Source organism: Pelophylax lessonae, assembly GCF_965119305.1.
Source record: "Pelophylax lessonae genome assembly, chromosome: 4".
Classification (NCBI taxonomy): domain Eukaryota; kingdom Metazoa; phylum Chordata; class Amphibia; order Anura; family Ranidae; genus Pelophylax; species Pelophylax lessonae.
Genome location: NC_138771.1, coordinates 482,276,343 through 482,300,417, shown reverse-complemented (window position 1 = coordinate 482,300,417; position 24,075 = coordinate 482,276,343). Strand labels below are relative to the sequence as shown.

Below are 24,075 nucleotides of genomic sequence, written 5' to 3'. Positions count from 1 at the left end.
ATTTTCATTGCTTATGAGTATGCAGTTGCACTTTATTGAATAGATGGTTATGACTATTCGGAATGCACCTTATTTAGTTTGATTAGTGCACTATATTTATTTTTTAGCACCTTTGCACACTAACTCTCTATATCACCATAATTTATTAATACTATCTTTATATGCTTTTATATTTTTATACCTACATTTACATATATTTGCATATTTATGTTGAGTCTCAATAAGCCGTTTAGGTATTGAACACATTTATTTATTTATTGATTTGGTATCAGCACATAGTGTTAATTTTACACACATATTACACACCCATTGTGTTTTTATATCCCATTACTTATATAGTTCTCATTCCCACATACATTCTATGTGCATTTGCATGTGTTGAACTTGGTCTTGAACTATAGGAGCCTAACCCAGATTTCCCATTAACCTACTTTCCTGGCAGCGCCAATCACTCCCCTTTTTGACATTTACCCAAGAGATTCACACCCGCAAAGTACGCTCCTCAAACGCGATAGGAAATCTTCCAAGAAGTAGATTTACAAGCTTGCAGCAGCGTGGGAATCACTGATTCAGACAACCCTCTATCCTTCAGCACCTGGCTTCCGACAGCCAAGCCGTTAAGCCAGCCACTGTAAGGCAAGATGGAAGATTGGTCCTTGGGCCAACAGATCTCCTCTCAGAGGAAGTCAGAAGAGGGAGCATTGATGACCACCCGTATCACTCAGATCTGCGTACCAAGACCAGCGAGGCCAGTCTGGAGCCACTAGGAAGGTCATAATCCCTTCTGCTTTGAACCTACCCAGGAATCTTGGCAGAAGTTCTAGAAGAGGAAAAATGTATAGCAGACAATACTGGCCACAAAAGAGCCACCAATGCATCTGTGGTATCGGCCAGAGGATCCCGAGACCTTGCTATGAACCTCTGTACCTTCCATTTGAGACGAGAGCCCAACAGGATCACCTCGGGAGTTCTCCACCGGAGACACAACTGATGAAACACCTCTGGAGGAAATGTCCAGACCCCCTTCCCCTGTAAAGCTGGTCATCAGAGGGAAGCATGACATGCTCTAGAATTTCCTGGTTGGGGGCTGCGCTGACTTTGGACTTGATAAAACAGAGTGGACCAACACCAGCAGATGACATGGCTCCCAAAATCATCACTGACTGTGAAAAACATTGCATTTCATGTGGAAATCAAGGTCCCAGAGTCTGGAGGAACAATGGAGAGGCACAGAATCCAAGTTGCATGAGGTCCAGTGTGAAGTTTCCACAGTCAGTGATGATTTGGGGAGCCATGTCATCTTCTGGTGTTGGTCCACTGTGTTTTATCAAGTACAAAGTCAGCACAGCCCTCTACATGGAAATTCTAGAGCACTTTATGCTTCCCTCTGCTGACCAGCTTTATGGAGATGCTTATTTCGTTTTCCAGCAAGACTTAGCACCTGCCCACACTGCCAAAAGTACCAATACCTGGTTTAATGATCATGGTATCACTGTGCTTGATTGGCCAGCAAACCCGCCTGACCTAAACCCCATAGAGAATCTGTAAGATATTGTCAAGAGGAAGATGAGAGACACTGGACACAACAATGCAGATGAGCTGAAACCTGCTATCAAGGAAACCTGGGCTTCCATAACACCTCAGCAGTGCCACAGGCTGATCACCTCCATACCACCCTGTATTGATGAAATAATTCATGAAAAAGGAGCCCCGACCATGTATTGAGTGAATACTATACTGTACATTAAAAATCCTTTTTTTAATATATATTCTAATTTTCTGAGATACTGAATTTTGGGTTTTTACTAGCTGTAAGCCATAATCATCAAAGTTAAAAGAAAGAAATGCTTGAAATATATCACTCTGTGCAATGAATCTATATAAAATATATGAGTTTCACTTTTTGAATAGAACTACTGAACTATATTAACTTTTTGATGATATTCTAATTTTATGAGATGCACCTGTATATGTTATATATTTATTGAAATAAATATATATAAAACAGTTATTTGATATTTATTATTTAATTTGAATTGCTATTCTGAAACTGTTTTTTCATTCATGTGACTGGCTCACACTGTAGGGAGCATAAATCAGTAGAGTATAAGAATCTCCTCATAAAGATCTTTCCCTGCAGATGCCAAAGAACAGACCACACAGCAGCACTGCAGGAAAAAGGTACTTAGAGGAATATAAAAAAAATACAGTAGCATGATATATATGACTTATGTCAATAAATTATGGCAATTAACAAATCTCTGTTTAGTATCACTTTAAGGACTGCACAAAGCATAGCAAGTTGCATGTTGAAGAAAGAGCAATTTTCCATCAATATAAGGAATGGTTATTTACACCAAGGCCTTGTTAACATGGACTTCAGCTTGTATCAGAGCAGTGTGTACAACAAGCTTTTTAAAGCATCTGAAGAACTTTTGAAAAGTATTGTTGAAGCCTCCCAGGAGTCTTCAGTTCCACTCTAGGAATGTCAAGCACTGATCTTAATGCCAGCGCTGACATTCACTTGCTTAAGGCCCCATTTATACTTGCAGTGCTCTCTGAAAAGTGATCTCAATGCAGAGAGCATTTAAAAGGTGGTAAGAAAGCATTGTATCGCCTCCTGACCACCTGCTTTAACCCCTAAACCCTGCACCAGCATGCCACACATGTGGTTCCAGAGTGGCCCATTCACTTTAAGTGACAGGAGGTATAATTTCTGCCATGGCCACAAAGTAAAGCATCGCAGCTACAATGTGTACAGCCATGCTTGTGCAGCTAAAGGGGAAGTGGCTGGGGGGGAGATGTAAAGCACTACTCAACTGCGAAGTTTTACCACCCCTCTAACCAATAGTATGAGTGAGCCCTAAAAGTGAAAGTCAACACTCCCATTAACGTTTGTGCTTAGCCTTCCCAAATTGGAACTGAAGAGTTCTATAAGGGTTCAACAAAGCTGCTTGAAGCTTGTAGTACACTCTGCACATGTACAAGCTAAAGCCATGTAAACAAGTTCTAAGGGAAGTTATGATGTGGTAAAGGTAGTAATGGCATGGAATTTTAAAAAGGACTGGGCAATTTCCTTATAACTCTAATCATCCAAACGTATAATTAGTAAAGGCCAATATTAGCAATATAATTAATGAATGCACAGTGTTTTGTCATTGATATTGTGATGGAGCAGTGTGACCTAACCGCTAAAGCTGGTTATATACGCTTTTTCTCCTCTTGGGCCACATGGCACATTTTGTTCTGGTTATTTACTACTTAAATTTCATTTGCAATTTTTTGTTTTAAAAACCTTCTTTCAATTTTCTAATAGTGAAGTTAAATCTACGTTAGTTTTCGACTTCAGTGTTAAAAAATTGAGAAGGAACAGGATGGAAAATTTTTCTTGAACGTGAACATGTACATGGTTTTTGTTTGGAAAAGTCCAATCGTTCCAGAATTGAATGTTAAAATCAAACACAATTTTGAAGTGCTTTCGAACTACATTTGCTTAAGACCCTCATAGCTAGGGCTCTGGCTGCAGCTGCAAGCTGTTTCTATAACCCTGTCACCTAGTACATTAAAATCATTTTATAGAAGAAAGGTTTGCTACTTCTTTCTCAAGACCCTAGTTTGACTTCCAGAATCTGCTCATGAGACTTCATAGCTCTGTATTTATTTGAAATGAAGTCTGAGAACAATGGCACGCCACGATTAGGTATCCCAACCAACAGCTCTTTAAAGTGGAAGTAAACCCTACTATCATTTTCAGCCAAGCAAGCTTCCATCTTGGCCTTTGTTTAACCTTCAACTGCCATCATTCTGCACGTGTAATCAGTTATGACACCAGCCATTTGATGGTTTGACAGTTTGGTTGAAAGCACAACCAATGTGACAATTACATTCCCAGCACATGTTTTTTGAAACCGAAAAACCAATGGGTTTGGTTCTGCTTTAAGTCCCTTGTTATAAACTGCGATCACAAGATGGTATTTTACAATTTTCTGGTGGTCATATGAAGAGGAATAGGGGCTTGGACAGTTAGCTGGTTGAACTTTCTTCACATTGCCGTATTTCCTGGTTATTGTTTAAATATGGATGAGTCTCTCAACTTCTACCCTCAACTAGTTCCAGTTCTGGTCATTAGGAAGGAAGGAAACTATAAATAAGACTGGCTTGGAATGAGGGAGCGTTCAGTACTTAAGTGTCCCAATGGATATATAACAACAGGCAAATGTATCAACCCTAGGTAAAGTGGAAGTAATATTTCTGTTTGCGGAAATGCCAGTTTGCTGAACTTTTTAATCTTTCACAGTTGGCCGTATTTCACTCTCCTACCATTGGTCAGTTTTTGGTGGCAAGTCATAAATATCACCCATCAAGAAAAAAACAGCAAAAATTTTGCAGTTGAAGAGAGAAACATCTTGGCTTGCACAAGGTTAAAAAAATAATCTGTCTACAAATATAACAAAAGATTAGAGTCTGCAGGTGGAAAAGAGAAATCATTCATGAATCCATTAACAAAAGAAACCATTTACAAACTACACACATGAAAATGTGATTGCAGAGTTTAATAGAAGCCCCTGTATGTGCTGTAAATAGAATCTGTCATCACACCCAAGGAAACTAGCAGAGAGGCTTCATTTAAATATTGTCTGTCACTGATTTAATGTGCAATTTGCCTGTTCCCATCCCCACGACATCATAGAAATTCATTTTCTGTTTCAAACAGTTTTTACACTCAACAACTAGATCCTGGCTGAATACATGAATGCGGTGACACAGAAAGTACACGACAGTGAGGTGTCTGTGATCCTGGGCTCGTCACCCTCCCCCCAATACTGGTCACCAAACACAATCTGATGACAAGAGCTCCACAGTGCACATCACCCGCTACACAGATGTCCAACGCTCCGAACATGAAACAAAACGAACTTGGCTTTAATTAGAGCAACAGGTGGAAGAGGCCTCCAGCCTGATGGGATCATAGATGAAATATAGAAGTTTATCTCCATCATTTCTTCCTTGTGTATAATGAGGTATTGACTGCCAAACTCACTTTATTTCATAGACAGCCTTTCCTGCAACATCCATCCCATCCCATCCTTGTCCAGCATCCTCCATTCCTTGTGGTTACATTTGGTCCAGTTCTAAATAGAAAAGTTCATGGAAGAAATGTCCAAAAGACACATCAGGTTTTAAGGCTGAGTCTTTACTGGCAGCCCCGTGTCAGGCTGCAATTCTGGTTTCTGGACGAGTCAGAAAAGAAAGTCTGGAACTAGGCAAGATGGCTGATTGTACGTTTGTTACCTGCATGACAAATTCAACAGATTTTTGTTAGTCAGAGACTGGAGAGAGCAGCAATGCCAGATAAAGGCAGAAAGTATTAACTTAGATTGCCAATGTGCATTCCACATCAAGTGGAAGTGACATCTACTGGAAGCCTTGCCCTACAGGTTTCATCATTTATGTCTGACGTCATCAGGTGTACATGCACTTTATGTTGCACGTGCATTTGATTGCACTTTCAGGTTAAAGGAGTGCGGTCATGTATCCCTTTAGGAGATATTTTGTTTATATATTTTGAACTCACAAGTTTGGCTGATAACTGCTCTTTTTTGTACCTATTATTGTTATTGAATATTTCCTTATTATTTTATATTGTCATTGTTTGATAGAAGTTTGTTTGCATGGCTGTATAGGTATTAGTGTCATGTAGAAGTAAACTCTTACATTGATCTCAGTCTTCCCTTAACAGTAGTGGTCAGTCTGCCACTTAAGGAACCTACTAGCAATCTCTGGAGGAACTCTGGTTGATAATGGCTGGCATAGACAATGTATATGAGTTCTTGGATCTCAGGAGAAGGGCACATTGAGTCAGAAAATAATCTTATGTTGTGAGAATTAAAAAAAAATAGAGGAATACTCACAAGGACATCTCCTCTATGATTTGCTGACATTTTCATAAATGACATCACTGATCCGAAATTGCTGCTTTTTCTTTTTCCACATTAGCTGAACACACTGATGGATGAAAATAAATTGTTCCTAAAAAAGATGAAGAGAAAGGAACTGATGTAGCTAAACAGCCAGGGAACAAAAATCACCAGACCCCAATCTTGACACTTCTGTGAAGAACATTCCGAAGTTCCTGGCTCTGTAATATGGCACCCCACTCAGTCTGCTGACCAAAGCCACTAAAGTACTAGAGCCGCATGAATAAAAATTCTGCAACTCAGTGAATGCACCTATGAACATCATAATACAATAAACAGTCCTCAAATAATTAATAACAATCCCACTAATATGAAAAATCCAAAACTATCCACCACTTAATCGCCACTAAGCAATGACTAAGCACAGATGTGTGAAACACGTCTGCTGAATTGTTCTTTGAACTGTGAGTGCATGTCATGTCATTTATTCTCATGGATCTATAAATAAACATCAGGATTTTAAGCTGGATGTGCCACGGCCTTTGCTCTCTTTTGTCTTCACTCCATGGTTGCGAACCCTGGCAGGCACCCAGCGCTCTACAGACAGCTACCTGGTTCTACCTATGTTGGTGTAACTTTTGATGGTCTGCCTTGAGCAGTGCAAACCCTTTTGTTGTATCCACCACTTACCCTGACACAAAGTAAAAAAAATAGGTTTCCAAGTGGAGGCAAAGCAGTAGATGAGAATATATGTATTAACAAGCAAACTATATAAACAAAACAAAAAACAATCAATCAAAGGTTATAAAAAAATAATTCAGAAATAAAGAATCAATATTTTTAATTGAACATGCAAAGTGATAGTGAAAAACCCAAAAACGGACATGAGCAAAATGGCAGAAGAGCCAACCCAGTGCCGTCCAGAAATACAGTATGTGTAAACATCACAAAATTCCAATCCACAAGGATGATTCAATGTGCCAAAATAAATGTGAGTGTGAGAAACTCATCCTCTAATATCCCTTATAGGACATGAATAAATCTACATATAGTGCTAAAAATCCCATATCTCGCCGCCAGTGCCAACTCCACCAATCAGTGTGCAAAGGTCATCGCCGCATCCACTCCCATGCAGAGATATTACAGCAGCACCTCCCACACGTAAAATGTTATTGTAGATTACAGAGGAGATTACTACACCCCTTCCCACACAGAGGATATTATCACAGCCCCTCCCACACAGTGGACATCACTATAGCGGCTAGCCTGTCCCCCACAGAGAATATTACTGTAGCCCCTCCTACACAGACAATCTCTCCAAAAATCCTCCATATCGAGGATATGTCCACATATCTATATATCTATCTACAGCTGCAAGAATAAGTATGTGAACCCTTTGGAATAATATGGATTTCTGCACAAATTGGTCATAAAATGTGATCTGATCATCATCTAAGTCACAACAATAGACAATCACAGTCTGCTTAAACTAATAACACACAAAGAATGAAATGTTGCCATGTTTTTATTGAACACACCATGTAAACATTCACAGTGCAGGTGGGAAAAGTATGTGAACCCCTAGACCAATGACATCTCCAAGAGCTAATTGGAGAGAGATGTCAGCCAACTGGAGTCCAATCAATGAGATGAGATTGGAGGTGTTGGTTACAGCTGCCCTGCCCTATAAAAAACACACACCAGTTCTGGGTTTGCTTTTCACAAGAAGCATTGCCTGATGGGAATGATGCCTCGCACAAAAGAGCTCTCAGAAGACCTACAATTAAGAATTGTTGACTTGCATAAAGCTGGAAAGGGTTATAAAAGTATCTCCAAAAGCCTTGCTATTCATCAGTCCACGGTAAGACACATTGTCTATAAATGGAGAAAGTTCAGCATTGCTGCTACTCTCCCTAGGAGTGGCCGTCCTGTAAAGATGACTGCAAGAGCACAGCACAGACTGCTCAATGAGGTGAAGAAGAATCCTAGAGTGTCAGCTAAAGACTTACAAAAGTCACTGGCAAATGCTAACATCCCTGTTAGCAAATCTACAATACGTAAAACACTAAACAAAAATGGATTTCATGGGAGGATACCACAGAGGAAGCCACTGCTGTCCAAACAAAACATTGCTGCACGTTTACAGTTTGCACAAGAGCACCTGGATGTTCCACAGCAGTACTGGCAAAATATTCTGTGGACAGATGAAACCAAATTGAGTTGTTTGGAAGAAACACACAACACTATTTGTGGCGAAAAAGAGGCACAGCACACCAACGTCAAAACCTCATCCCAACTGTGAAGTATGGTGGTGGGGGCATCATGGTTTGGGGCTGCTTTGCTGCATCAGTGCCTGGATGGATTGCTATCATCGAAGGAAAAATGAATTCCCAAGTTTATCAAGACATTTTGCAGGAGAACTTAAGGCCATCTGTCTACCAGCTGAAGCTCAACAGAAGATGGGTGTTGCAACAGGACAATGACCCAAAGCATAGAAGTAAATCAACAACAGAATGGCTTAAATAGAAGAAAATATGCCTTCTGAAGTGGCCCAGTCAGAGTCCTGACCTCAACCCAATTGAGATGCTGTGGCATGACCTCAAGAAAGCGATTCACACCAGACAGCCCAAGAATATTGCTAAACTGAAACAGTTCAGTAAAGAGGAATGGTCAACAATTACTCCTGACCATTGTGCACGTCTGATCTGCAACTACAGGAAATGTTTGGTTGAAGTTATTGCTGCCAAGGGAGGTTCAACCAGTTATTAATCCAAGGGTTCACATACTTTTTCCACCTGCACTGTGAATGTTTACATGGTGTGTTCAATAAAAACATGGCAACATTTCATTCTTTGTGTGTTATTAGTTTAAGCAGACTGTGATTGTCTATTGTTGTGACTTAGATGATGATGATAAAATCACAATTTATGACCAATTTGTGTAGAAATCCATATCATTCCTAAGGGTTCACATACTTTTTCTTGTATCTATCTAATCTATCTAATCTATCTATCTATCTATCTATCTATCTATCTATCTATCTATCTATCTATCTATCTAATCTATCTAATCTATCTAATCTATCTAATCTATCTTATCTATCTTATCTATCTAATCTATCTTATCTATCTAATCTATCTAATCTATCTAATCTATCTTATCTATCTTATCTATCTTATCTATCTTATCTATCTTATCTATCTTATCTATCTTATCTATCTATCTATCTATCTATCTATCTATCTATCTATCTATCTATCTATCTATCTATCTATCTATCTATCTATCTATCTATCTATCATCTATCTATCTATCTATCTATCTATCTATCTATCTATCTATCATACAAACCTCTGTCTGCACCATGCACATCCTGTACGAGCGGAGTTCTGCCACTAGACCCAGAACATCAACATATTCATGATCCCGGATGTGCTGCATTAACCGGTCCAGGGCAATGAAGGTTCCGGTCCGGCCAACTCCCGCACTAAGATACATCAGAAGAGAAGACATATAATTTCACATGTATTAGTACATAATACAATACATGCAATCTATATTACCACACAAGGTGCAGTACATACATACGCACACACACACACAATCTACAATATCACACATTGAGCAGTGCATACATACAATCGATTATACCACACATTGCAAAGTATATACATACATACCAATTATAACACCACATGTGGTGCCGTACATTCATGCATACAATCCATATTATCATGCATGGTAGAGTACAAACATACATACATACAATCTCTAGTATCACAGATGGTGCAGTACATACACACAATCTATAATATCACATATGGTATATATGTATATATACATTCATACAAGATATCACACTTGGTACAGTACATACATTCATACAATCTAAAATACCACAGGTGGTGCAGTAAATACATACATTTTGTGGTTATTTGAGTTGTTTAGGGAATAAAAGAGTGAAAATAGCTACTTTTGCACTTATAACGAATGCTTGTATTTACTGTCTCTTTTTAAGTTGCTATCTTTTTAAGTAATTATTTTGACTCAAATATTACCCAATAATACCCAAAACATAAAGAAAAAATATACACTCTTCTATTGAATTGACTTTTCATCAAGGGAATTGAAATCTACTCTTAAAAATCTGAATAAAAAGGTGAAGTGAGGAGCACATAACAGCATTCTAGATAGAGGGGAATACGGAGTAGGGTTAGCGTTAGATGGGGATACATAACATAGTACAGGGCAGGATTACAGAGTATTTAGGGTTAGTGTTAAAGAGTGATAAATAACACAGCATAGTGTTAGAGGGGGATACATAACACTAGGGTTTATTTAAAGAAGGATGCATAATACAATATAGGGTTGAGAGGGACTAAGGTAAGGGTTAAGCCAGCCATAGATGGTTCGAATATCGGCTGGTTCAGCAGGGACCAGCAGAGATTCAGGCCATGTATGGGCAGGATGATTGTACCCAAGTCGACCCAACAGATTTTTCATGCCATTATTGACAGCAGCTAGTTTGTTGCTTGGCTGTCATGCTCAAAAAATGTCTTCAGACTTAAGGAGTCATTGACCAACAACACATATACAAATCTAAATGAAGAGAAATGTTGAGGCGCTACCACATGAGTAGAACAATCTATCACAGATAACAAGGTAAATGGTAAACTCAATATAACTTAATAAATATTCACCAAGAGTGATGTGTATCAGTGCAGCAAACTTATATGGATAAAATGCACCTATGTCACTTATTAGCAGTGCATAAAACAACGTTGGTTTATGGTGAAATAGATATTAAAAAATGTGTGCAAAATCTTCCCAAACTTAATAATACTGGTGCTACAAGTGGGCGTACTAACCTATGCAATATAGAAATAGTTCAATTGGTGACTGGTTCATGCAAACGTCCATGTACAGAATCCCCAAAGCCAGATGGGGGCTACAATATGGACCATGTATGTGAAATAAGTGCTTAAACAATATATGAATAAATAAAGTTGACATAAAATAAAACGCAGGAAAGTCCATATAAATAATGCGACAATTCCAAGTGTGATGGGTGACACAATCTTAGTGTGTTTTCTCAGTGCTCCTACTCTCGGTGGATTATGGAGGAAACATATGAGTGGTCTGATCCTTCAGCAGTGAGCAGAGGTCACTTACCAGATGCACTAAGGCCTCTGGGGACCTATAGTGCAGGTAGAGCTAAAAACTCTTGCAGTGACCTTTATTTATTCATATATTTTTTTAAGCACTTATTTCACATACATGGTCCATATTGTAGCCCCCATCTGGCTTTGGGGATTCTGTACATAGACTTTTGCATGAACCAGTCACCAATTGAACTATTTCTATATTGCATAGGTTAGTACGCCCACTTGTAGCACCAGTATTATTAAATTTGGGAAGATTTTGCACACATTTTTTAATATCCATTTCACCATAAACCCACATTGTTTTATGCACTGCTAATAAGTGATATAGGTGCATTTTATCCATATAAGTTTGCTGCACTGGTACACATCACTCTTGGTGAATATGTATTAAGTTATATTGAGTTTACCATTCACCTTGTTATCTGTGATAGATTGTTCTACTACTCATGTGGTAGCGCCTCAACATTTCTCTTCATTTTTATTTAAGTATATTCACACTTAAATTTGAAGGCAGCTTCACTACATATACGGAGGTCATTTAAAGGGAGGCGCCTTTTACTCTTTACATCACCCAACACATATACAGATCAGCAAAGTCAGTGAATTAAAACAAATCCTGATTTACAAACCTGTTCTAGGTCAGAAATTCCAAATATTGGTGGCAGATGGGGTCAACATGACAGCCAGGCGCTTATCTTTTTCAGGAGAATTTAGCAATGGCAGTCACCTTATTTCTTTTATGAAATGTTCACGTCTACAAGACGTAAACTCAGAAATAGAGAAGTGGGTATGAAGGGTTATTTTTACCTGCAGTGCACTGTGATTGGTCCTTTGGTTTTGGCTGCTTTCTGTCTCACCATATATACAAACTGGAGGATGCTTTCTGCTGCGCTGCTTGCTGGTACACCATGGTCTGGCCAGGCAGTGAAGTTAAAATGCAAAACATGCTGAGCGTCATCTGCCTGAAGATCAAATACAATAAGAGCTCATTGTGATAGCAGTATGGTGGGCAGAACAGTTGAGATTTCAGGACAGAGTGGAGACTGGAAGGTAACAAGGCAAGGTGAATAGTGAGGCAAGGCAGATAGATGTGTAGGATGGATAGTGGGGAGGGAAAGGTAGCTGAGCATAGTGTATAGTGAGGAAAGGATGATAGTAGGGCAGGGTGTATGGTGAGGATGCAAAAGTACCAGGGTAGGGTGGATAGTGGTAGCAGGGCAGGGCAGGCTAAAAATTAGGCAGGGAAGGTAGCTGAGTAGGATGGATGGTGAGGTAGGAAAGGTAATAGGGCAGAATAAATAGTGAGAGAGAGAAGGTAACAGGGGCAGGCAGTATAGTGGGGCAGGGAAGGTAGCAGACTAGGTGGATAGTGAGGCAGGAAAGGTAGCAGGGCAGGGTGTAGCTGTGTAGGATAGATAGTGAAGCAATGAAAATCAGGGTGGGGATGGATTAGTGAGTCAGGAAAGGTAGCAGGGCAGGGTGTACAGTGAGGCAGGGCAGATAGCTGTGTAGAATGGATAGTGAAGCAGGGAAGGTAGCTGTGTAGGATGCATAGTGAGGCAATGAAAGAATCAGCGTTGGGTGCATTAGTGAGGCAGGAAAGGTAGCAGGGCAGGTAGCTATGTAGGATAGATAGTGAGGCAGGGCAGGTAGCTGTGTAGGATGGATAGTGAGGCAGAGCAGGTAGCTGTGTAGGATGGATAGTGAGGCAGGGCAGGTAGCTGTGTAGGATAGATAGTGAAGCAGGGCAGGTAGCTGTGTAGGATGGATAGTGAAGCAGGGCAGGTAGCTGTGTAGGATGGATAGTGAGGCAGGGCAGGTAGCTTTGTAGGATGGATAGTGAGGCAGGGCAGGTAGCTGTGTAGGATGGATAGTGAGGCAGGGCAGGAAGCTGTGTAGAATAGATAGTGAGGCAGGACAGGTAGCTGTGTAGGATGGATAGTGAAGCAGGGCAGATAGCTGTGTAGGATGGATAGTGAGGCAGGGCAGGTAGCTATGTAGGATAGATAGTGAGGCAGGGCAGGTAGCTGTGTAGAATACATAGTGAGGCAGGGCAGGTAGCTGTGTAGGATGGATAGTGAGGCAGGGCAGGTAGCTGTGTAGGATGGATAGTGAGGCAGGGCAGGTAGCTGTGTAGGATGGATAGTGAGGCAGGGCAGGTAGCTGTGTAGGATAGATAGTGAAGCAGGGCAGGTAGCTGTGTAGGATGGATAGTGAAGCAGGGCAGGTAGCTGTGTAGGATGGATAGTGAGGCAGGGCAGGTAGCTTTGTAGGATGGATAGTGAGGCAGGGCAGGTAGCTGTGTAGGATGGATAGTGAGGCAGGGCAGGTAGCTGTGTAGGATGGATAGTGAGGCAGGGCAGGTAGCTGTGTAGGATGGATAGTGAGGCAGGGCAGGTAGCTGTGTGGGATTGATAGTGAGGCAGGGCAGGTAGCTGTGTAGAATAGATAGTGAGGCAGGACAGGTAGCTGTGTAGGATGGATAGTGAAGCAGGGCAGATAGCTGTGTAGGATGGATAGTGAGGCAGGGCAGGTAGCTATGTAGGATAGATAGTGAGGCAGGGCAGGTAGCTGTGTAGGATAGATAGTGAGGCAGGGCAGATAGCTGTGTAGAATAGATAGCGAGGCAGGGCAGGTAGCTGTGTAGGATAGATAGTGAGGCAGGGCAGGTAGCTGTGTAGGATGGATAGTGAAGCAGGGCAGGTAGCTGTGTAGAATGGATAGTGAAGCAGTGCAGGTAGTTGTGTAGCTGTGTAGGATGGATAGTGAGGCAATAAAAGAATCTGGGTGGGGTGGATTAGTGAGGCAGGAAAGGTAGCAGGGCAGGGTGGATAGTGAGACAGTAGAATGTTTAATGAGGCAGAGAGGGCAAGATGGATAGTGAAGAAAGAAAGGTAATAAGTCAAGCTGTCTACTATAATCGACAGTCTTTGGATTTAAAGATTTTCCCTTGAAAAAGTCTTCGATTTTTAGTACTATCCCAATTTGCTACATAATTGATAGAAAAGACTTTATCTTATTTGTTAATGAGTAGTTAGTAGTTAAAAATGACAAACAAATTACTCCTTTGTATGAATAAAAATGTCAGAATTGGGTTTTTACAGCTTAGCGATCACGTGTCACTGCAGAAAACTGTCACTGGAAAATATGGTAATGATTTATATATAATAATATATTAAGCATCATTGTAACTTTTGTTTTATTTTCTTTATTGTTATAACTGAGGGCTTGGCTTTATTTCCTATCACTGTCTTGCCTTGATTCATCCTGCACCTACAATCAGAGCACCTACAATCAGGGCCGCCAACCAGGGGGTAGCACTGGGCAATTCAGCAGGGGTGTGAGGAGGCAGAGAGGGGACTCCAAACTTCCGCTCTGCAGAGCACACTGCACTCTCCAACGAATTAAAAAAACCTTCCCCAGGACCCATTTGTTCTCTGGGGACCCAGGGGACAGAAAGGAGCATACAGGTGCATCTCAAAAAATTAGAATATTATCAAAAAGTTATTTTATTTCAGTAATTCAATTCAAAAAGTGAAACTCATATTTTACATAGATATGTTACACACAGAGTGATATATTTCAACCAATTCCTTTTTTTTTTTTTTTTAATTTTTATGATTATGACTTACAGCTAGTGAAAACCCAAAATTCTGTATTTCATAAATTTGGAATATAAAATAAGACCAATAAAAAAAAAAAAAAAAAAAAAAAAAAAAAGATTCTTAATACAGAAATGTTGGCTTACTGAAAAGTATGTCTATGTATGGTACAGTATTCACTCAATACTAAGTCAGGGCTCCTTTTGCATAAATTACTGCAGCAATGCGGTGTGCCATGGAGGCGATCAGCCTGAGGCACTACTGAGGTGTTATGGAAGCCCAGGTTGCTTTGATAGCAGCCTTCAGCTCGTCTGCATTGTTGGGTCTGGTGTCTTCATCTTCCGCTTGACAATACCCTACAGATTATCTATGAGGTGTAGGTCAGGTGAGTTTGCTGGCCAATCAAGCATAATGATAACATAATCATTAAACCAGGTATTGTTACTTTTGGCAGTGTGGGCAGGTGCCAAGTCCTGCTGGAAAATTAAATAAGCATCTCCATAAAGCTGGTCAGCAGAGAGAAGCATGAAGTGCTCTAGAATTTCCTTGTAAAGGGCTGCACTGACATTGGACTAGATAAAGCACAGTAGACCACCGACGCCAGCAGATGACATGGCTCCCCAAATCATCACTGACTGTGGAAAATTTTGAATTTCATTTGGAAATCAAGGTCCCAGAGTTTGGAGGAAGAGTGGAGAGACACAGAATCCAAGTTGCATGAGGTCCAGTGTGAAGTTTCCAAAGTCAATGCAGCCCTCTTTATGCTTCCCTCTTGGTGTGCAGCACTGTCTGAGGGGGGTTGTTAGTTATACCACAAAGTGCCCAAAGTGCACAGAAAATTTGGATTAGTGTACAATTGTGTTGCCTTATTGTAGAGCAATCTGCAGTGGATTGCTTTTCAAAGGGCATTTGACAGATGTGGAGGAAGCATAATATTGCTTCCTAACCGCTTAATTTAACTTCTAAAAGCCTGCACCACTATGTTGCTACTGTGTGCAATGTATGTGGTTGTGGAGCAGCCCCATTAAGTGAAATGGGTCATGTTCAGTCACCAGGGGATTTTTTTCTACACAGCACAAGTACACCTCCATTCACTGCTGTTGCAGCTGTTGGTGTATATGCTGCCTTTGCCTGGGTGTTACCCCTCCTAAACCTTGCACTCTGTATGTTACATACTCTTGACCTCTGCACTCTATGTGTTACCCACCCCTGACCCCTGTACTCTATATGTTACCCCAACTCCTGACCCCTGCACTATGTACATTACCCACTCCTGTCCCCTGCACTCTGTACATTACCCGATCCTGACCCCTATACTCTATGAGTTACCCCCACTCTGGACCCTGAACTATGTACATTACCTACTCCTAACCCCTGCAACCTGCACATTACCCACTCCTGACCCCTGTACTCTATGTGTTACCCCCACTCCTGACTCCAAACTATGTACATTACCCACTCTGATCCCTGCACTCTGCACATTACTCACTCCTGACCCCTGTACTCTGTACATTACCAACTCCTGACCCCTGTACTCTGTACATTACCCACTCCTGACCCCTGTACTCTATGTGTTACCCACTCCTGACCCTGAACTATGTACATTACCCACTCATGACCCCTGTAATCTGTGTTACCAGCTCCTGACCCTGAACTATGTACATTACCCACTCATGACCCCTGCTCTCTGTACATTACCCACTCCTGACCCCTGTACTGTGTGTTACCAACTCCTGACCCTGAACTATGTACATTGCCCACTCTCTTTACATGACCCACTCCTGACCCCTGTACTCCATGTGTTACCCCCACTCCAGACCCTGAACTATGTGAATTACCCACTCCTGACCCCTGCACTCTGTATATTACATATTTCTCACACCTGCATTTTGTTCATTATACACACCTGATACCTGCACTCTTTATGTTACATACTTTTAACTCCTCTGTACAAGTTTTAAACCACTCCCACTGTTTTGCCACAACCAAATTTCTTCACTATGCACACTGCCTGCAGGCTAGGGGAAGGGGTGGTCCTGTAATAGGGGAGCCCTGTCAGGTAGATTGTATGAGGCCTCATGATTTCTAACTGCCTACAATTGTTGAATGTCCTCCTTTCCATAATTATGCAAAAAAAAAAAATTCACCCTCTTTACACTCACCCTGAAAATATCGCCCAAGTAAAAGGATGGATAGCGGGGCAGGGCAGGTCAGGAAACTATTCTGATAAAAAAACAATTTTTGAACATGTCATTATCTGATGATGGAAACCTAGGAATCAGTTACTTTTACGTGATTTTCTTTAATAAATTCTATTTGGTTTGTTTTCCAGTGCATAATGCAGTGAGGGCATAACACAAGACTTACCTGTGATACTCGAAATACACGGAAAGCCCAGTCCGGCTGCTCATCCTCTGATACCATCTCCACCATGATGTCCCCATAGCTGACAGGGTCTGTAGTAAAGGGCCAGTAATGGTCGCATTTTATCTGTAATACAGAAGGTATACCAAATAATGAATTACATATATATATATATATATATATATATATATATATATATATATATATATATATATATATATACATATATATACATATATATACATATATATATATATATATATATATATACTGTGCTGCATGCTGAACACATCAGACTCCCATAGGAGTTTTCTTACTATTCAGCAGCCCCAACACAGAAATAGTAAAATAGAAATAAATAACATAATAGGAAGGTTATTATTGGAACAGCTTCCATTTATATTTATATTTTAAAATGATGAGCAAATAAACTGTCATTTACCCCCAGGTGTGATATACCCATGGTGAGATTTACAACCTGTGTGAGTTACCCTTGGTGTGATTAACCCCTGGTGTGTTATTCAGAGAAATGGCTGGGGAAGCTGTGATTGATTCCACACCAATTCCTGCAGCCAGAAAAGCCAAATATATAAAACAAGATGCTGACACCCACTGTTCATGAAATGAGAGCTCGGATCTCAGTATGAAATGCAGAATATGCTTTATAGTACAATACTTTCCCAAGAAAATTCCCTTCTTCCATCTGCAATTTACCTAATTCAGTCATCTCACCTCACTCTATCCTTATCTAACCTCACTCCATCCACATCTCACCATATTCCATACTCTTCTAATATCAATACATCCTCATCTTACCAAACTCCATCCTCATCTCACCTCATTCCATCCTCATCATACCCCTATGCCATCTTTTTTTCACCTTTTTCCGTCCTTACCTTACCTCACTTTACCCTCATCTCACCTCAAGTTATCCATTCTAATCTCACCTCTCTCTAAATCTCATCTCACGTCACTCCATCCTCATGGCACTTCAATCTATCGTCAACTTACTTCACCCAATCCTCACCTCACCTTATTCCATCCCCATTTTACCTCACTCCATCCCAATTCCCATCTTACATCACCCTATTCCCAACTTACCTCACCACATTCTTATCTTACTTCACAACTTCATCATCTGACCTCACTTAATTTTCATTACATCTCACTCCATCCTCCTCTGATCTCATTTCATCTTCATCTCTCCTCACTCTATTTTATCTCACCTCACTCCATCCCTATCATACCCCCCTTCAAATACAACTGATACATTTCAGGTTTAATCTACAGTGTTGGCTTTAATGGAGGTCACTTGAATCCACTTACCCGTCTCTTTTCATTGCACTGAGTTAGCATTACGATGACTTGGGATTTCTGCTGCAGAATCATCTTCCAAAAGTCATTGCGGGTGTCTGGCAGGGGACCCTGGGTGGCTATGTATTCCTGTACAGAGGTGTATCCCTGCAGAGACAGACGTGCACATTTCTCAACATCTGTCATTATACCAGAAATGCCTTATTAATGTAACATTATACACTGTAACATTGTAATAACATTTGATAATATTGTATTTAGTATTATTGTAATATCATTGTAAAAACATTGTAGCATTACTGCCACAATCCAGAAATGATGGCATACCACGTAGATCTGCCTTGGATTATATAAATAATCCCTCACAGGGGTTGTGCACATCTCTTGGCCAACAATTGATTCCCACACAAGAGGGTTCACTCTGCAATAACTCATAGCACCACAAAGTCCCAGCCTGCTGGCTACTATTCTTTTTCTTATCACTTTTCCTGGCCAGCCTCATGTCAGCACACCTGGGTTCACCCTTCCCTCCAGTACTCAGGACCACCTTCTCCTAGCTAATAAAAGTGAGCCTCTCACTCCCACCCCCCCCCCCTGTTCTCCTTTTTTGGTCAGACTCCAGGCCACCATGCTTGAGGCAGGATCGACTTCATCCCCCTACCAAACCTCCCCTCCCAGGTTCAGCCTCTCCTTGGATGGAAGGTCCAGAATGCTAAAGGTAAACCCTCCTAAAAACTGGACGCCCCAGGTGCCGAGGCCACGGGCTTAATGTGCTTAAAGAGCTTTCCATACATTTTTCTCCCTAGGAGCCGCGCCGGCATCTCTTTGTGTCTTTTGTTGGCTAGCATTGACATCACGGGGGAGGAGGGCTGAGCTGTGGAGGGCAGGGGCAACAGGCAGAGCTTAGCCACGCCCCAGGCTATAGCCAGGAGCTGCAATGGCTCCTGTGCTGTATGCCACAGCTAGAGAGAGACAAGTCATGGGTAAGCTCCCTCCTTGTTGGAAGGGGGAGGGAAGGGTGGCTATACTGTCTCTTGTGCATATAAGCTAAACTGCTCTGTGACCTTAATGTATAGCACCTTGTGATCTACAGCTTGTTAGATATCTTAAGACTACTTCAACCCGAATAACTTGCTACCCTTATTCAGGTAAAGTAGGCTTCTTAAAGAGCCAGTAAAAAAAAAAAAAAGAGTGAGAGGTAGAGGTGCCTACTTCTTTTCTAATTCTTACCCTTATTACTTTAGCCTCAAGCTCACCACAGCCGCAAATAGAGCATGGAGATCATCAAAAAGGTAGGAGGGGGCTACGTGGGCCACAGACAATATAGTGCTGTACACCAGACTAACAGGGTGCCCTGTCTTTTTAGGAGCAGAAGCATTAAAAAAAACATTAGTGGAAGGAAAACTCCCACCACCGTTCAATTTCTCTGCATGCATCTGGGTCACGCTCAGGGCATAGACCCCAAACAACTACCAGTCCAGGCCGCAGTAAATATCCGGTGACAGAGAGAGCGACAAAAGTTTATCCTTCAGAGGGTCTTTGTTGGGCCTGTTCAGCACCATCCGCCCCTTCAAAACTCTTGTGAGTAGAATGCATTAGAGATGTGGCCTAAGATAAGGAGGCAGAGGCTCTCAGGATAAAGGATTATATCCAGGAGGCGGTGGCTGAGAGTATGCATTTGGTCTCAACCGCAAGTACTTCCAAGGCCAAACGCAAAGACACGTCTGAGCAAAAGCAAGATACACCGCAGGTGCTTGAAATATCCTCAGGGGCTTCATCAGAGTCGGAGGAACAAGCCGACCATCTATTTGACTTCCAGCTAATAGACACTTACATTACGGCAGTTAAGGAGGCCATAGATTAGGAGCAAGACTCCCAGCCACAAGAGAAAACTAAGAGATATTTCCCAAACCTGAAAAAGCAGGGGGCCACATTCCCATTCATGATGGAAATCCGAAAATTATTCAAGGAGGAATGGGAGAGGCTAGAAAAGAAGGCAAACATACAAAATCGCTTTTCAAAACTATACCTATTCAAGACCTCGGATGCTGCCTCTTGGGAGACGGCTCCCAGAGTAGACACAGCTTTAGAGCACCTAGCAAGGCACGTGTGTCTGCCATTGGAGGATTCTACTACCTTTAAAGACCCAATGGACAGGCGCGCAGGTGAAGATCTTAAAAGGATCTATTTAACTGCAGGCGCCACCTGCCGTCTGGTCATAGCTTTAACCTCGATTTCCAGGACTCTAAAGGTGTGGGTCACAAACGTGGAGACAGCCCTAAGGTCAGGCGTAGAAAGGGCCAGAATTATAACGGCACTGGAGGAACTCAACCTGTCGACTGCCTTTCTGGAAGAATCTTCCATAGACCTGGTCAAATTGCTAGCAAGGCTCATGACTCATTCGGTAACGGCTAAGAGGGCCTGGTGGCTGCGGCATTGGGTGGCAGATGCCGCCTCAAAGCAGGCACTCTGTAACATCCAGTATAATGGCAGAATGCTATTTGAAGATACACTGGAAGAGGCTATCAAGAGAGTCATTAGAGGAAAGTCAGGCCTACTACTGCAGAGAACCAGACAGCAAGCCGTTCATTCAGGACAATCAGATTTCAGATGAGCTTTAGAGGCTAGGTTGTACAGGTCAGGATGAGAATATGCTAGATCCCAATGGAGGGGGGCACAAAGCTCCTTTCTACGGAACGTAAAATCCAGGGCTGTTCAGACCGCTAAGAAAGCAGAGAAGTCCTTTTGAAGGGCTGTCCGTCTGACCTCTCTAAGTAGGGGCCTGTTTGGCCACCTTTTGGAGGGTATGTGCGGAAAAGCTAACAGACCAATGGGTCCAGAAAATAATAAAACAAGGTTACAGGATAATTTTTCGAGAAAAGCCACCAGATATCTTTGTCCAAACAGAATAGCCAAAAGACCAGAGGAAACAGAGGTTCTTGCGAGAATATGTTACCGAGTTACTTCAAAAGTATGCAATCTCTCCAGTTCCACTAGGAGAGCAAAAAAGAGTTTACTCTCCAATTTTTTTGGTGCCCAAACCATTGGGAGATCTCACACCAGTCTTAGACCTAAGGTTTTTGAACCACTTCATCGATCCCAGGAAATTCAAAATGGAATCAATAATTACAATTATATTGATTCTTCAACCAGGGGACTGACTGATATCTGTCGATTTGGCAGAAACTTATCTGCACGTCCCCATCAACAGACATCACCAAAGATAGCTAAGGTTCATGGTGGGAGAACATAATTTTGAATTCAGGTGTCTGCCCTTCGGAATCAGCACGGCACCCCGAGTTTTCTCCAAGATCTTACTAGCTATCATGGCAGTAATGAAGATAAGTAATGAAGCTATCATGTCAGTGAAGATAAAAATCTTTCATTTTTTAGATGACATCTTGGTGGTGCCCCGCTCGAGCTGGCATCCCAATGCGACGTAGTGCTGAAGATCTCAATTTGTCTGGATTATCAACAGACAGAAAAACCATGTGGTCCCATCCCAAGAAATGGAATACCTAGGTCTTATATTTGACACAAAGAAGGGGCAGATCTTGCTACCATACCGCAAAGTGGGCGAGTTAGTTGTTTGCGTCAACAACATGATGAAATCCTCGTCGCTTTCGGCAAGGGACTGTATGACACTTCGGGGATGTTCACAGCAGCGACCCCAGCTGTCCCCTGGGCAAGATTTCATAGGAGGGCATTCCAAATTGAGGTCACTCAACAGGAGCTACCTAAGACCAATCTTTGGCAAAAGGGGAAGTGCCCAGGTTCCTGTCAAGATTCTGTTACGATGAGGCACTAGCTCAAGACGCCTTTTGGATTTCTTGGAAGTTTCCCCTAGTCTACCTCCTCCCACCGTCACCTCTAATCCTGGAAGCCCTGCTGAAGATCGCAAGGGAGAAGGTCTAGGCAATTTTAATTCTACTCTTCTGGCCGTGAAGGCCTTGATTCCCCCTGCTCATGCAGATGGCGTCAGCGCCGCCAGTATGGCTACCTGCTGAAGAGGGACCTACAAAAACAGGCCCATTGGAATCACCCCAATCCAAGCAGGTTGCAACTGACAGCATGGCTTTTGAATCAGCCAGACTACAGTCTCAAGGCCTCTCAGAGGAGGTGATCGATACACCCAATGCTACATACACCAGGATTTGGAAAAAGTTTACAGCATTTTCTCTACAGCGAAAATTCTCTCCATTGACGCAAGTATCACAGAACTAACGATGGGCCCGGCATATAACACAATAAAGGTACAGGTGTCAGCCTTGTCTTGTTTCACAGGCCACAAGTGGGCAGACAAGCTCCTAATAAGACAATTTCTTAGAGTGGCCATAAGCATACGTCCTCCGAAGAGGAACCTTTTTCCAGCCTGGGACTTGGGCACAGTGCTAAAGGCTCTGCTCCAACCACCATTGAAACATGCCCACTATGGTTCCTAATGGTCAAATTGATTTTTCTCACAGCCATCACGTCAGCGAGGAGAGTATCAGAGCTGGCAGCCTTATCTTGCAAAAATTCTTTTTGCATCATTCTTCCAGACAAAGTCATTCTGCGGGCTTCACCGGCCTTAGCTCCCTAAGTGGTAACCAAGTTTCATGTAAATTGGGAGTCGGTTCTACTAAACTTTACACAGCCTTCAGAACAAACAGATGAGCTAGATCTCAGACCACTCGATATGGTCAACCTGTTCTAAATGTACTTGCACCACTCTCGTCAGATGTGCAAGACTGATAGTTTATTCATTCTACCATCAGGGCCTAAGAGAGGGGAGGCAGCCGCAGCAAGAGTCATAGCTACCTGAATCACCAGAATGATAAGATACCTTATGTATGATAAACAGGGGCTAGTGCCTCCACAAGCTATTCTAGCTCATTCAACAAGTGGGGTGGCAGCCTCTTGGTGGGGTGGCATCATCGGCTAAGGTGTCGGTTGAAGATATATACAAAATGGCTAGTTGGAGCTCCTGTGAAACCTTCGCTAAACATTACAAGCTGGATGTTATCTCCGCTAGTTCATTGAAGTTTGAAAGCCCAGTGGTGTCAGCACCCTTCCAAGCAAAATAAAATATTCACCAAGCAGCATTACGGGTTGTTTTGAGTTTTGTTGTTCCGCCCTATATTAGCTAAATTAAATCCCAGGTGTGCTGACGTGAGGCTGGCCATGAAAACGGAAAATTTTTACCAATACTTATTGTAATTTTCCTTTCCTGGCCTGTCCTCACATCAGCACAACTTTCTTCCCTCTATAGAAGCCTGTTGTCGCTAAACACGGAACAAGAGAGAGGGAAGGGGGGGGGGGGGCTCAATTTTATTAGCTAGGAGAAGGTGGTCCTGAGAGACTGGAGGGAGGGGTTAACCCAGGTGTGCTGGCATGAGGACAGGCCAGGAAAGGAAAATTACGGTAAGTATTGGTAACAATTTTCCTTTATTCCTTTCTAATAGTCCACTCCAGTCATTCACTATGACTCACTCCCTGTATCTGTTCATAAGGAATCAACTATTTTAATGCCATTGTAAACACTGAAATTATTTAAAATCTTGTCTTACATGTTTCTGTAAATTCTTCATAAGAACCTTTGTGCATTCAGTGTTCACTTTTGGTTTCATACTTACAGGAATAAAGTTTGCATTAATGTAATCTGAGCCTTCTTCTTCATCTGTGGAGACAAGTTTTACTCTGCTGAAATCATCTGAAAAGGAAAAGAGAGAA

General features: G+C 41.8%; 1 protein-coding gene across 1 annotated transcript in view; it reads right to left on the bottom strand.

Annotated features, from left to right (window-relative positions):
* Positions 1 to 4,538: 4,538 nt before the first annotated feature.
* PTPRO (protein tyrosine phosphatase receptor type O) overlaps positions 4,539 to 24,075 on the bottom strand; it is a 121,069-nt gene continuing 101,532 nt past the window's right edge. Inside the window, exons 22-28 of the mRNA XM_082254542.1 lie at positions 23,979 to 24,055; positions 18,376 to 18,510; positions 17,053 to 17,175; positions 11,891 to 12,045; positions 9,270 to 9,405; positions 5,913 to 6,030; positions 4,539 to 5,292 (exon numbers count right to left, since the gene is read on the bottom strand). Coding sequence (XP_082110668.1) covers positions 5,926 to 6,030; positions 9,270 to 9,405; positions 11,891 to 12,045; positions 17,053 to 17,175; positions 18,376 to 18,510; positions 23,979 to 24,055 — 731 coding nt within the window. The 3' untranslated portion in view covers positions 4,539 to 5,292; positions 5,913 to 5,925. The remainder of the gene's footprint in view (positions 5,293 to 5,912; positions 6,031 to 9,269; positions 9,406 to 11,890; positions 12,046 to 17,052; positions 17,176 to 18,375; positions 18,511 to 23,978; positions 24,056 to 24,075) is intronic.